The 14,048-nt window shown below is 57.5% G+C and overlaps 2 protein-coding genes and 1 long non-coding RNA gene across 3 annotated transcripts; 1 reads left to right on the top strand and 2 right to left on the bottom strand.

Annotated features, from left to right (window-relative positions):
• Positions 1 to 5: 5 nt before the first annotated feature.
• Positions 6 to 6,726, bottom strand: PRMT5 (protein arginine methyltransferase 5; the record flags this gene model as incomplete). Its single annotated transcript, XM_085215276.1, has 11 exons — positions 6,567 to 6,726; positions 6,362 to 6,480; positions 5,429 to 5,514; positions 4,356 to 4,490; positions 3,287 to 3,399; positions 3,159 to 3,208; positions 2,061 to 2,224; positions 1,454 to 1,615; positions 831 to 908; positions 673 to 731; positions 6 to 117 (listed from the first exon to the last, which is right to left on the bottom strand). Coding segments are annotated over exons 1-11 (1,188 nt in total), but the record flags the coding sequence as incomplete, so codon positions are not given.
• Positions 6,727 to 7,398: 672 nt separating this feature from the next.
• HAUS4 (HAUS augmin like complex subunit 4) lies at positions 7,399 to 14,018 on the bottom strand. Its single transcript, XM_010726695.4, has 7 exons — positions 13,830 to 14,018; positions 12,986 to 13,215; positions 12,257 to 12,343; positions 10,954 to 11,202; positions 10,126 to 10,250; positions 9,401 to 9,469; positions 7,399 to 8,242 (listed from the first exon to the last, which is right to left on the bottom strand). The coding sequence occupies exons 1-7, from the start codon at positions 13,852 to 13,854 to the stop codon at positions 8,041 to 8,043; spliced, it is 987 nt and encodes a 328-aa protein (XP_010724997.3). The 5' UTR covers positions 13,855 to 14,018; the 3' UTR covers positions 7,399 to 8,040.
• On the top strand, positions 8,075 to 11,141 carry LOC146541940 (uncharacterized). Its single transcript, XR_014880804.1, has 3 exons — positions 8,075 to 8,218; positions 9,424 to 10,163; positions 11,017 to 11,141. It is a non-coding gene; the product is annotated as an uncharacterized LOC146541940 (long non-coding RNA).
• Positions 14,019 to 14,048: the final 30 nt, after the last annotated feature.

Genomic DNA, 14,048 nt, shown 5'->3' with positions numbered 1-14,048 from the left:
ACGGCGTTGGGGTTTTTCTCCACGGCGAAGATGGGGATCCGGCGCTGCGCCATGCGGGGGGCCCTCAGCGCCGCGTTAACCAGCGGCCCCCGCCCTGCGCCCAGCACCAGCACCACCCTGCGGGGCGCCCCACGTCAGCCCCATAGCCCCCCCACAGCTGCCCCATGGGAACCCAATAATTGCGGCACTGCTGCTCCGTAGCGCCCCCGGGTGGCCCGCAGTGCTCCGTACAAAACCTGGAGTGCCCCCACAGCTGCCCCCCCCCAACCCCATATCAGCCCCACATGAGCCCCATAACCAGCCCAAATCAGCCCCACAACCGCCCCAAATCAGCCCCATATTCCCCACATAAATACCCCATAGCAGCCCCATAAATACCCCATAAGTGCCCCATAAGTGTCCCATAGCCACCCCATAGATCCCCCATAGCCACCCCATAGCTGCTCCGTAAGTGCCCCGTATCAGCCCCACAGCTGCCCCATAGCTTCCCCTTAACTGCCCCATAATTTCTCCATAGATACCCTATAAATACCCCATAGCTGCCCCACAGCCACCCCAGAGACAGGGCGCAATGGGGCTTATAGACACAATGGGGCCCTGTGGAGCTTATAGGGCTCTATAGGGCTTATAGGGTGCTATGGGGCGCTATAGGGCAGCCCCACAAGCACTCACTGCACGTTGGTTTCCTTCTCCTCCTCAGGCACGCGGTCCAGCAGACATTTATAGATGGCCTTATATGGGCAAAAGGGGGCGTGGCCGCGTCAGAAAGGGGGCGGGGCCAAGCTCACTCCCAGGAAGTCCCGCCCCCCACAACCGGAAGTCCCGCCCACCTGCTGGTATTGGCTGTATTTGATTGGATCCTTCTCGAAGACTTCGTATGTCTGCGACTCCAGGTTGTCCATCAGGGGCTGCGCCGGAATGGGCGGGGTCAGAGCAAGCCACGCCCCTCATTAGCATAATACCACCCATTCCCACTCTTTTGGCCAACGGGAAGCCCCGGCTCCAGCGCCAAACCAACACGTTAAGCCCCGCCCATGACAGCCAAGCCACGCCCCTTCGCATTCCTATTGGCTGGACTCTGCATTAAGCCCCACCCCCTTCCATTGCCTCCAAATGCCTTCCTTTCTCCACTCCCTCCCCTCAGGCTCCGCCCCTTTGAGCCCCTCCCACTTCCTGCCCTGCCCCTTTACTCCTCCCACCTGCAGAGGGCGCTGCAGATAATCCTCATATCCCACATTAGAGTGCTCCTACTTCCTTCTCTGCCCCTTAAGCCCCTCCCACTTCCTGCCCCGCCCCTTCTGGTCCTCCCACCTGCAGGGGGCACTGCAGGTAATCCTCATAGCCCACGTTAAACCCCTCCCACTTCCTTCCCCACCCCTTAAACCCCTCCCACTTCCTTCCCAGCACCTAAAGCCCCTCCCACTTCCTGCCCCGCCCCTTCCGGTCCTCCCACCTGCAGGGGGCACTGTAGGTAATCCTCGTAGCCCCGCGCAAACAGCTCATAGGCAGAAGGGGGGGGCCGGTTCTGCCCCACGTGCTCCAGGTACTGCAGGTAGGCGCTGAGCGGCTTGGGCTCGTGGTGTGGGGCGCCCCACAGAACCACCTGCACCTCCAGCTGTCGGGAGGAACCACTGCTGGCACTCATTGCCCCATAGCTGCCCCATAGCGGCCCCCACACACCACCAGGATTCATTTCCTGCCTTCCAGAACTGCCCCATAGCCCCACATCCAGCCCCATAGCCTCCACTGCAGCCCCAAACCCCCCTATTCCAGCCCCAGAGCCCCACAGATCTCCCTCCCAGCCCCACAGCCCCCCTTCCCAGCCCCCCTCCAGCCCCTAAGCCTCCTCCAAACTTGACAGCTCCCCTCCCCAGCTCCCTCCCCACCCCACAGCCCCCTCCCAGCCCCACAGCCTCCCACCCAGCCCCACAGATCCCCCTCCCAGCCCCCACAGCCACCCTTCCCAGCCCCCCATCCAGCCCCACAGCTCCCTCCAAACCTGACAGCTCCCCTCCCCAGCGCCCTCCCAGCCCCACAGCCCCCCTCCCAGCCCCACACACCTTCAGCAGCCGGCCCAGCAGACGCTGGTGGGGCCGGGATAAGACAGGGAAGCCCTTCTTGTTGGTGAGGAAGATGCTGGTGGGCAATATGGCCGCCCGCAGAGGCTCCCCCAACCAGCGGTCGATGGCCTCCGCCGACGGCAAATCTGGGCCCACCTCCAGCGCTGGGTGAGGACGAAGAGAGGCCACGCCCCCTTTGAGGCCGAAGCTCCGCCCACTCCCCCGTTCCCACCCCCATACTGCCCTACGGAGGCTTAGGCCCCACCCCCTTGCCCAAAACCACGTGGCCCCGCCCCCAAATTGGAAGAATACAGGATTAAGCCCCGCCCACTGGAGATGTAGCCACGCCCACTTCCTCATTGCCCCGCCCCCAACCCCGCTTTCTCTAGTTAGTTTTCCCCCATAGAACCCCAACGAAGGGCTGAGCTCCACCCCCAGAGCCCTTGGCCACGCCCACAGTCATAGCACTACCCCCAGGCCCCATCGAATATGGGATACAAGCCCCGCCCCTTCGCTCCCAAGGCCCCACCCACAGGCAAAAGCCCCGCCTCTTCCTGTTCTGACATTAGCACCAATTTATCACCCTGCTACTTCCTCCCCATGCTCCGCCCCTTCCTACCGTGACCCCGCCCCTCACTGATCACCTCTGCTTTTTTTTCCCATGCCCCACCCCTTCCACCCCAAACCCCGCCCCTTCCGGCTGAGACTCCGCCCCACCAAACCCTACCTAGCCCCGCCCTCCTATTACCCTGCCCCATACTGATGCGGCTCCACCCCTTTCCTCACAAGCCCCGCCCCTTCCAGCCATGACCCCGCCTCTTCCTGCCGTGGCCCCGCCCCTACCTTTCATCTCCCCATTTCTTGCCATGGCTCCACCCCTTCCCCCCATACTGCCCCTTCCTGCCGTGGCCCCACCCCTTCCTGCTGTGGCTCCACCTCTTCCTGCTGTGGCCACGCCCCTACCTCCAATCCCCCCACTTCTTCTTGCCATGGCTCCACCCCTTCCCCCACACTCTTCCCCTTCCTGCCGCGGCCCCGCCCCTTCCTGCCGTGGCACCGCCCCTTCCTGCTGTGGCCCCGCCCCTTCCCGTCACTCACCCAGCCCGACCCTCTTGTTGTAGTCGCACAGAGTCCGGAAGTTGTTCCACCTGCAAAGCCCCCAAACGCTCGTTTTCGCACCCAAACCTCGTTACGCCCCCCCCCCAATTAATTAACTAACGACCCACCAGTGCCACGTCCGCTCCTCCTGCCGCCCGTCGCCCTCGTTAAGCAGCTCCTCGTTAACGATGGCGTCCTCACGCCCGTCCTCGGGGGCCAGCAGCGGCACGCGCACCCACACCTGCACCAATTAACGCCAATTAACGACCGTTAGGTACCAATCAAACCCACTGTGTGCCAATTGGCCCCAGTCCCCAATTAAAAGCCATTGAACCCCTATTAAACCCAATTAAGTCTCAATTAAACCCCACTAAGACCCATTAAAATGCCACTAAACCCCATTAAGTCTCATTAAGCTTCAATTAAGCTCCACTAAAACTCAATTAAACCCCATTAACACCCACTAACCTTCAATTAAACCTGACTAAAACTCATTAAAGCCCATTAACACTCAATTAAAGCCCATTAAGACTCAATTAAGATGCCAGTAACCCACATTAACTCTCATTAAATTTCAATTAAGCTCTATTAAGTCCCATTAACCCCCATTAAACACCATCTAACCTCATTAAACCCCCCCAAACCCCATTAAACCCCCACCCAAAACCCCATTAAGCCCCCAATTAAGCCTTAATTAACCCTAATTAACTCCTCGTACTCACCACAGCCCCGTGTGGCGCCCCCTGCAGAGCCATCAAGCCCCAATTAACCCCATTAAACCCTACTTAAACCCCACCAAAACCCCATTAAGCCCCCAATTAAGCCTTAATTAGCCCTAATTAAGTCCTCATACTCACCACAGCCCCGTGTGGCGCCCCCTGCAGAGCCATTAAGTCCCACTTAAACCCTAATTAACCCCATTAAGCCCCATTCAACCCCATTAAACCCCACCAAAACCCCATTAAACCCCACCAAGCCCGCATTAAACCCCCAATTAAGCCTTAATTAGCCCTAATTAACCCTCCATACTCACAGCAGCCGTGTGGTGCCCCCTGTAGAGCCATCAAGCCCCAATCAACCCCATTAAACCCTACTTAAACCCCATTAAACCCCACCAAAACCCCATTAAGCCCCACCAAGCCCCCGTTAAGCCCCCAATTAAGCCTTAATTAGCCCTAATTAACCCCCCGTACTCACGGCAGCCCCGTGTGGCGCCCCCTGCAGATGCGCACACAGCCCCCGCGCCAGGTTGGGGCAGTGCGGCCCCCTCAGGGACAGCAGCACGGCTGGGACCCCCAGATAGGCTGCAAAGTCCAACTCCTGCTGCAGGGCCTGCCAGAAAAACCCTCATCAGACCCAAAACCCACAAATCGGAACCAAACCCCACGAGTCGGGCCCAAAACCCCACAAATCGGGCCCAAAACCCCACAAATCGGGCCCTAAATCCCACAAATCGGGCCCTAAATCCCACAAATCGGGCCCTAAATCCCACAAATCGGACCCAAACCCCACAAATCGGACCGAAAACCCCACGAGTCGGACCCAAACCCCACGAGTCGGACCCAAACCCCACGAGTCGGACCCAAACCCCACGAGTCGGACCCAAACCCCACGAGTCGGACCCAAACCCCACAAATCGGACCCAAACACCCCACAAATCGGACCCAAAATCCCCCCAAGTCAGACCCAAAACCCCACAAATCGGACCCAAACCCCACAAATCGGACCCAAACCCCACAAATCGGACCCAAACCCCACAAATCGGGCCCAAAACCCCACAAATCGGGCCCAAAACCCCCCGAGTCGGACCCAAAACCCACGAGTCGGACCCAAACCCCACGAGTCGGACCCAAAATCCCCCCAAGTCGGACCCCAAACCCCCCCAAGTCGGACCCAAAATCCCCCCAAGTCGGACCCAAACCCCCCAAGTCGGACCCAAAACCCCCCCAAGTCGGACCCAAAACCCCCCCAAGTCGGACCCAAAACCCCCCCGAGTCGGACCCAAAACCCCCCCGAGTCGGACCCAAAATCCCCCCAAGTCGGACCCAAAATCCCCCCGAGTCGGACCCAAAACCCCCCCGAGTCGGACCCAAAATCCCCCCAAGTCGGACCCAAAATCCCCCCAAATCAGATCCAAAACCCCCCCAAATCAGATCCAAAACCTCACAAGTCGGACCCAAAAACCCTATTTCTCCCCCCAAACCCCCCTTTTTCCCCCAACCCCCCATTCCTCCCCCACACCCCCCTTTTCCCCCCAGACCCCCTCTCACCGCCTCGGAGTTTCTCCTCACAGCCTCCAGCGGGGAATCGGGGCGGATCCATGGGGACACCTTGCCCACTATCAGGGTGTTCCAGTCTGGGGGAAAACAACGGGATTTTGGGGTCTTCTGGGGGATCTTACCCATAAATCCCCATAGAATCCTATATGACGCCATAGAGACCCCATAAGACTCCCTCAGGACCCCATGGAGCCCCATAAGAAACCATAGGATCCCATGGAGACCCCGTAAGACACCATAAAGCCCCACAGAGATGCTAGAGATCCCCATAAGACCCCATAGAGCCCCATAAAACCCCACAGGGTCCCATGGAGACCCCATAGAACCCCATAGTTCCCCACGGAGCCCTATAGAATCCCATATGACACTACAGAGATCCCATAGGACCCCATAGAGGCCCAGGGATCCCAGACAGCCCCATAAGACCCCCATAGGACTTCATAGAGCCCCACAAGACTCCATAGAACCCCATATTACCCCACAGAGCCCCACACAGACCCCACAGAGCCCTATAGGACCCTATAGAGCCCCACACAGACCCCAAAGATCCACACAAGACCCCATAGAGCCCCACAGACACCCAACAGAGCCACATAACACCTCATAAGATCCCACAGAGACCCCATAAGATCCCATAGAGACCAGAGACCTACAGAACCTCACAGAGACCCCATAGAGACCCATAAAGACCCCATAGATCCCCATAAAACCCCATAGAGCCCTAGAGAGACCCCATAAAACCGCATAGATCCCCATAGGATCCCATAAGCCCCCCTAGATCTCCATAGGATCCCATAAGACCCCATAGGATCCCATAGAGAACCCATAACGCCCCATAGGACCCCATAAGACCCCATAGAGCCTCATAGGGTCCCGTAAGACCCCATAGGATCCCATAAAGCCCCACAGAACCCCCGGCCGTACCCCTCCCGGCCAGCAGCAGGTCGGACCGGGTCTGCGGGCCGGGCCGCTCCTTGGCGGGCAGCAGCCGAAACTCGCGGCGGTGACGGGGATGGAAAAGCGGAGCGCAGAGGAAATCGAACCTAAACGCGAGAAAGAAAAATAAATAAATAAATAAGTAAGGGCCAAATCGGGAAAATTCCTAACAATAAAATAAAATCCGCCTCACCCCTGCCGGGCCACCGCCCCCAGAGCCGCCGCCACCTCCGGCACGCAGCCCAACTCCCGCCCGCTCGACACCCGCGCGGTGCCCGCAGCGCCCGGACCCGCCGCCGCCATGCTGCCTCCTTCCTCCTCCCTCACGGAGCGCCGGCCAATCAGCGCACGAGGCGCCTCAGAGAGGGGGTGGGACGAAGCGCGCGTGAGGCCAATCGGAGACGGGGAGAGTCGGGAGGGCCAATCGGCGCGCAGGGTCAGTCAGGAGGGGGTGGGATGAATGTGAGGAGGTGGCCAATCAGCTCTCGCGATAACGGAGAGAAGGGGTGGGGCAAAGAGAGAGCGGCCAATCAGAGAGCCAATCAGAGAGCGCGCTGCCTCGTGGAGGGGACGAAGCGGGCTCGCTGCTTCAGCCTATCAACGTGCGTGTTGCTACAGACGGGGCGGAACAGATGGCTTGGACCAATCACACGGCGTGTTACCTCAGATGGGAAGAGATAGACAGGGGCTTGGGCCAGTCACAACGCGACTTGCCGCTGAGGAACGCGGGATGGACGGGGGCTCGGACCAATCAGAGAGCGAGTTGCCTCAGCGGGGGGTGGGACACAAGAGTGCGGCCGGCGTGAGGGAAGGCGAGGAAATCTGAGGCGAAAAAGGGGGAATTTGGGGGAAAAAAAAAGGATGTTTTGGCTTTATGTGTTTTTTTTGGGGGGAGGAAAAGGTGCCACATGGGGTAAAATATGGGGTTTGGAGACAAAGTGTTGTATTTGAGGGGGGGGAATGTGCTTCAGGAGAAATTGTGGCATTTGGGAGTAAAATGTGGGGTTTGAAGAGAAACTGTGGCATTTTGATGCACAATGTTGGTTTTTATTAAGGAAAAAGGTACAACTTGGAGATAAAATGTGGCGTTTGGGGCTAAAACGTGGCATTTTGAGCAAAACTGGCATTTGACGGGGGAAATTTTGACATTTAGGGATAAAATGTGGCATTTGGGGGCAACATGCTGGTTTCTATTAGGGAAGAAGGCAGTATTTGAGATAAAATGTGGTATTTTGGGAGGGAAATCATGGTTTGTATTGGAAAAGAGAACACTATTTGGGGTAAAATGTGGCACCAACCGTCACCATGGCAACTGTCACCATGGCAACTAAAATCATGGCTCCCAACCAATGGGAGGAGCCAATGGGGAAAGTGGGCGGGCCCAAACGATGGGAGGAGCCAATGGAAAGAATGGGCGGGCCCAAACGATGGGAGGAGCCAATGGGCAGGAACCAATGAGTGGGCGGAGCCAGTGAGGGGAGTGGGCGGGCTCAACCGATGGGAGGAGCCAATGGGGAGGAACCAATGAATGGGAGGAGCCAGCGAGGGGAGTGGGCGGGCTCAACTGATGGGAGGAGCCTATGGGACGCCTCCACCAGCGTGAGGAGCCAATGGGAGGAGCCAACGGAGGGCTCCCATCACTGGGAGGTCCCGGAGCCCCATGGCTGTCATTGCTGTTCCTCATTGACCTCCCCGTTGTCCCTCAGCTGTTGCAGCGCCCACTGGCGGTGCTGGATTTCATCCCTCAGCCGTCTGTACTCCTCAGCCATGGCCACCAACTGGGGTCCGACGGCCACGAAATTCCCCAGCGACTCCCGTAGTGCTGCCAGCTCCGATTGGGTTTGGGTGAGAGCATCCTGCAGCTGGGACCTGGGGAAAGGGGGGAGTGAAGGGCATCTGGGGGGCTCTATGGGGGGCTATGGGGCTCTATGGGTCTGTGTGGGGCTCTATGAAACTCTATTAGGCTCTATGGGGTGGCTATGGGGCTCTATGAGGTGCTATGGGGTGGCTATGGGGCTCTATGGGGTGGCTATGGGGCTCTATGAGGTGCTATGGGGTGGCTATGGGGCGCTATGGGGTGGCTATGGGGCTCTATGGGGTGCTATGGGGTGGCTATGGGGCTCTATGGGGTGGCTATGGGGCTCTATGAGGTGCTATGGGGTGGCTATGGGGTGCTATGGGGTGGCTATGGGGCTCTATGGGGTGCTATGGGGTGGCTATGGGGCTCTATGGGGCTGTATGGGGCTGTATGAGGCTCTATTAGGCTCTATGGGGTGGCTGTGGGGCTCTGTTGGGCTCTATGGTGTGGGTAAGGGGCTCTATGGGGCTCTATGAGACTCTATGAGGCACTATGGGGTGGCTATGGGGCTCTATGGGGTCTCTGGTGCTCTGTGGTGTAGTCATGGGGTTCTACGGGGCTCTATGAGTCCCTATGGGGCATTTATGGGGTGCTATGGGGCTCTATGGGGTGTCTATGAGACTCTATGAGGCTCTATGGGGTGGCTATGGAGCTCTATGAGATGCTATGGGGTCCGTATGGCCCCTTATGGGTCTCTATGGGTCTCTATGGGTCCCTATGGGTTTCTATCGGTCTGTATGGATCCCTATGGGTCTCTATGGGTCTCCATGGGTCTCTATAGGTTTCTATGAGTCCCTATGCGTCCCTATGGGTCTCTATGGGTCCGTATGGGTTTCTATGTTACTCTATGGCTCCCTATGGGTCTCTGTGGATCTCTACGGGTCTCCATCGGTCCCTATGGCCTCCTATGTGTACCTATAGGTCTCTATGGGTCTCTGCGGGTCTCTATGGGTCTCTGTGGGTCCCTATGTGTCCCTATGGGTCCCTATGGGTCTCTGCGGGTCCCTATGGGTCCCTGTGGGTCCCTATGTGTCCCTATGGGTCCCTGTGGGTCCCTATGTGTCCCTATGGCTCTCTATGTGTCCCTATGTGTCCCTATGGGTCCCTATGGGTCCCTATGGGTCTCTATGGGTCCCTATGGGTCCCTATGCCCCCCTGTGTGTCCCCACCTGATCTTCCTGTGTGCCTCCAGGTGCTCAGGGCTGTACGTATCCACCAGCAGCGTCAGCTCCTCCAACCTACAGGACAGCAGCAGCCCATCATAGTAACGGTGACGTCATCGCGATGACATCATCGCTGTGACGTCACCACTGTCACCACCGCGGTGCCACCAGCATCGCAGGAGAGCCAATGGGGGGATCTAACCAATGGGAGGAGTCGATGGACGCAGTGGGCGGGACCAAGCGGTGGGAGGAGCCAATGGGGGAGCTCTGCTTGTGGGAGGAGCCAAGCGAGGGATCCAACCAATGGGAGGAATCAGTGGGGAAAGTGGGTTGGACCTTAAAGGGGAGGAACCAATTAGAGGAGTGGGAGGACCCAAACTACGGGAGGAGCCGGTGTAGGGACTGAACCAATGGGAGAAGCCAGTGAGGGGAGCAGGCGGGTCCAACCTATGGGATGAGCCAATCAGGGGACTCCACCAGTGGGAGGGGCCAAGGGGGGGCCCCACCAATAGGAGAAGCCAGTGAGGGGAGTGGGCGGGTCCAACCCATGGGAGGAGCCAATGGTTGGAGTGGGCGGGACCAACCAATGGGAGGAGCCAATGAGGGCAGCAGGCTTATCCTTGGGATAGAAACCACAGGGAAACCAACGAACGGGAAGAGCCACCGTGCGGAGCCAACCAATGGGAGGAGCCGGCGGGCCAAGTGGGCGGCGCCAGGCGGCTGTCACTCACCGCGCCTTGAGCAACATGGCCGTCCCCTTGGTCTGCAGGTAATCCCCCCTGAGCAGCTCCAGCTTGGTCTGCTGGGCCCGCAGGGCCTTCAGCTCCCGCAGCAGCGCCAGGCAGCGCAGGTCAGCCTGGGGGGGGCAGCACAGAGGGGAGCTTATGGGGTGAGCTTGTGGGGTGAGCCTATGGGGTGAGCTTATGGGGTGAGGTTATGAGTTGAGCTTATGGGGTGAGTCTATGGGGTGAGCTTGTGGGGTGAGCTTATGGGGTGAGCTTATAGGTTGAGCCTATGGGGTGAGGTTATGGGGTGAGCTTATAGGGTGAGCCTATGGGGTGAGGTTATGGGGTGAGCTTATAGGGTGAGCCTATGGGGTGAGCTTGTGGGGTGAGCTTATGGGGTGAGCTTATAGGTTGAGCCTATGGGGTGAGGTTATGGGGTGAGCTTATAGGGTGAGCCTATGGGGTGAGGTTATGGGGTGAGCTTATAGGGTGAGCCTATGGGGTGAGCTTGTGGGGTGAGCTTATGGGGTGAGCTTATAGGTTGAGCCTATGGGGTGAGGTTATGGGGTGAGCTTATAGGGTGAGCCTATGGGGTGAGCTTGTGGGGTGAGCTTATGGGGTGAGCTTATAGGTTGAGCCTATGGGGTGAGCTTATAGGGTGAGGTTATGGGGTGACCCGATAGTGTGACCCCATTGCCCCCATTTCCCCCATAACCCCATTCCCCCATAACCCCATTCCCCCCATAACTCCATTTCCCCCAATTCCCCCCACTCCCCCCATTGCCCCCATCCCCCCCCCAACCCCATAACCCCGCAGAGCCCCCAACCACCCACCTTCCCGCACTCCCTGCGGCTCCTTTGCAGCAGCATCGCCAGCTCCCACCTCCTCTCCTTCAGCCTCTTCAGCCTGCGCTGCTCCTCCGACAGCTGCTCCCTCACGTCGACCCCATTGCTGACCCCATTGCTGACCCCACTGCTGACCCCACTGCTGACCCCACAGCTGAAGTGCTGCAGCTCTGCCACCTTCAGCCCCAACTGGGCCTCCAGCAGAGCCACCAATGGCTGCCGCACCGCCGCTGAGGGCTGGGGGGAGGAGGCGGGGCTTAAAATGGGGGGGCGGGGCTTAGGGAAGGGGGTAGGGCTTAGAGAAGGGGCGGGGCTTAAGAGAGTGGGTGGGGCTTAGGGAGGAAGCAAGGCAAAGGGAAGCGGGGGCAGGAGGAGGAGGAGCTTAGGGCAGTGGGCGGGGCTTAGGGGAGGGGGCGGAGTGAAAAGAAGGCAGAACTAAGGGAACTGGGGGCTTAGGAGAATGGGCGGGGCTTAGGGAAGGGGGCGTGGCAAAAAGTAGAGCTAAGAGAAGTGGGGGCTGGAGGCGAAGTCATGGTGGAGGGAAGTGGGTGGGGCTTAAGAGAGTGGGTGGGGCTTAGGGAGGAAGCAACGCTAAACGAAGTGGGGGCAGGAGGAGGAGGAGGCGGGGCTTAGTTGAGTGGGTGGGGCTTAGGGAAGGGGCGGAGCATAAAGAAGGCAGAGCTAAGGGAAGTGGGGGTTGGGGAAGAGGCGGGGCTTGTGGAAGTGGGCGGAGCTAAGGAAAGCGGGGGCTGGGGCGGAGGCAGGGTTAAGGAAAGTGGGTGGGACTTATGGAAGGGTGGCTGAGGAAAAGGGGTGGGGCTTGGAGCAAGGGGTGGTGCTTGGGAAAGGGGCGGAGCTTATAGAAGGAGCAGTGGCATAAAGAAGTGAAGGATTGGGGGAGAAGACAGTGCTTAGGGAAGTGGGCGGGGCTTAAAGGGGCGGGGCTTAGGGAAGAGGACAGGACAATGAAAATGGGCAGGGCTTAGGGAAGTGGGTGGGACCTATGAAAGTGGGTGGGGCTCAGGGAAGTGGGTGGTGCCAAGGAAAGTGGGCAGGGCTAAGGGAAGTAGGCGGGGCTTGGGAAATGGGCGGGGTTAGAACAGAAGGGGCGGGGCCTGCGGAATGGCTCAGAGCTCTGGGAAGTGAGCAGGGTTTAAAGAGAGGAGGTGGGGCTTAACGGGGGGCGTGGCTTAACAAAGGGGTGGGGCTTATGCAATTGTAGGGCTGGTGATTGGTGGGGTGGGGCTAAAACCGAGGAGGCGGGGCTGAGGCTGCAGGAGGCGGGGCTTACCAGGGGGTTGGGCATCAGCTCGGCCAATCCCGGCATAGTGCGGCGCAGCTCAGCCAATGAGAGCGCTTCTTCCAAGGCGGCCAGAGGCTGAGGGGGAGGAAAGGGAGTAAAAGGAACCAAAATTCTGCAAGTTTGGGGGGAAAAAAGGCCAGAAATGGTAAAATCTACTGTAAATGGAAAGGAATAACACAGAATAAAAGGTTTGTTTGGGGAGAAATGGGAAAATCCGCCAAAAAAGGATGAAAAATGGCACAGAAATGTTAAAATCGGACCAAAATCAGGGGGAATAATGGCAAAAATGGGAAATTCTGCCTAGTTTTTGAGGAAAAAAGAACAGAAATGGGAAAATCTGCATTAAGCAGAAGGGAAGAGTGCAATAAAAAGGTTGGTTTTGAGAGAAGTGGCGAAGTCTGAGCAAAATTTGTAGAAAAAATGGTAAAACATGGGGAAATAAAGGCAGAAATGGGAAATTTTGAGCCAAAATTTGGGGAAAAACGTCCATAAATGGGGAATTTTGATATAGATGGAATGCAAATTAATGTAAATTCAGGGGGAAACGGTAAAAGCTCACCAAAACCAGGGGAAATAATGGCAAAAACAGGAAATTCTGCCCGGTGTTTTGGGGAAGAAAACCCAGAATTGGGAAATCTGACGCTGAGGAAGGAAGAAAAGCCCCAAAAATGGCCGAAATCACCCCAAAATTGGGGGTTAAAACCCCCCCAAATTCACCTGGGCGGCCCCAGGGGGGCGGGGCTTCTGCAGCAGCTCCTGTAGCCCCGCCCACAGCGCCTGCTGAGCCAACCAGGCGGCGCGGCTCCGCGCAAGCCCCGCCTCCGCCTGCCGCAAGTCCCGCCTCTGCGCTGCTGTGATTGGTCCTTTCTCCTCCAGCACCGCTGCCAATTGGCTGAGGCCGGGGTGGAGGCGGAGCTTCTCCAAAAGGGGGCGGGGCCACTGCGAGGCTAGAGGGAGAGGCCGCTAATGAGTAATTCGATTTTTAATTAGGAGTATTTACTAATTTACCAAGGTTTTTTTTCCTCATTTTATTCTGGTAATGAATCAGCTTCACTGTTAGCTCCAAACAAGGCAATTAATTAATCTCATAATCAACTAATCAAGCAACAATTTAATGAGTTTATCAATAATTACCGACAATTGCAGTTATTATAATTAATTATCTCAGATTTTATGTTTCTATAATAATCAACCATTAATTAACCCACCCCAGAATCAGTCCCCCAAATTAGAGCTCACTTAACACCTCAATTAGCTCATAATTAGCAAGCCCCCCTAATTAGCCCCATTATTGCCTCATTAGAATGTGGAGTCCCCTTAATCAACCCCATTAACCGCTAATTAATCTCGCTAATGAACCAGCAACCATGACCCCATCGTTAACGAGCCCCTTAATGCATTGCTAATCACCCCTTAATCAGCGCGGTGAGTTATTAACCTCTAATTAACGCCGTAATGAACCCCATTAAGCACGGAGGGGCGATTCTCCCAATTAACCCCAACTTCACACCAAAACCAGCCTAATTACCCCCAATTAACCGCCCCAAAATCAACGACTCACACATCAGCGCCGTTTCCGGTTCCATGGCGCCACTTCCGGTCCCAAATTGGCGCTTTTTACCCCCAAATTTCCCCCCTTTTCTTTTTTCCACCCAAAGTCGCCCCAAAGCCGCTCTTTACGCGCGCTTTCCACCAGGCCACGCCACTTCCGCTCTCGGCAGCCAATAGCGTAAGAGCATGGGCGGGGAGGCGCATGCGCACTACTGGACCCGCCTCTTTT

The sequence above is a fragment of the Meleagris gallopavo genome, unplaced genomic scaffold (genome assembly GCF_905368555.1).
Source record: "Meleagris gallopavo unplaced genomic scaffold, MGAL_WU_HG_1.1 scaffold_13, whole genome shotgun sequence".
Classification (NCBI taxonomy): domain Eukaryota; kingdom Metazoa; phylum Chordata; class Aves; order Galliformes; family Phasianidae; genus Meleagris; species Meleagris gallopavo.
The sequence above is the reverse complement of the archived record's forward strand: the minus strand, read 5'-3'. Positions and strand labels throughout refer to the sequence as shown.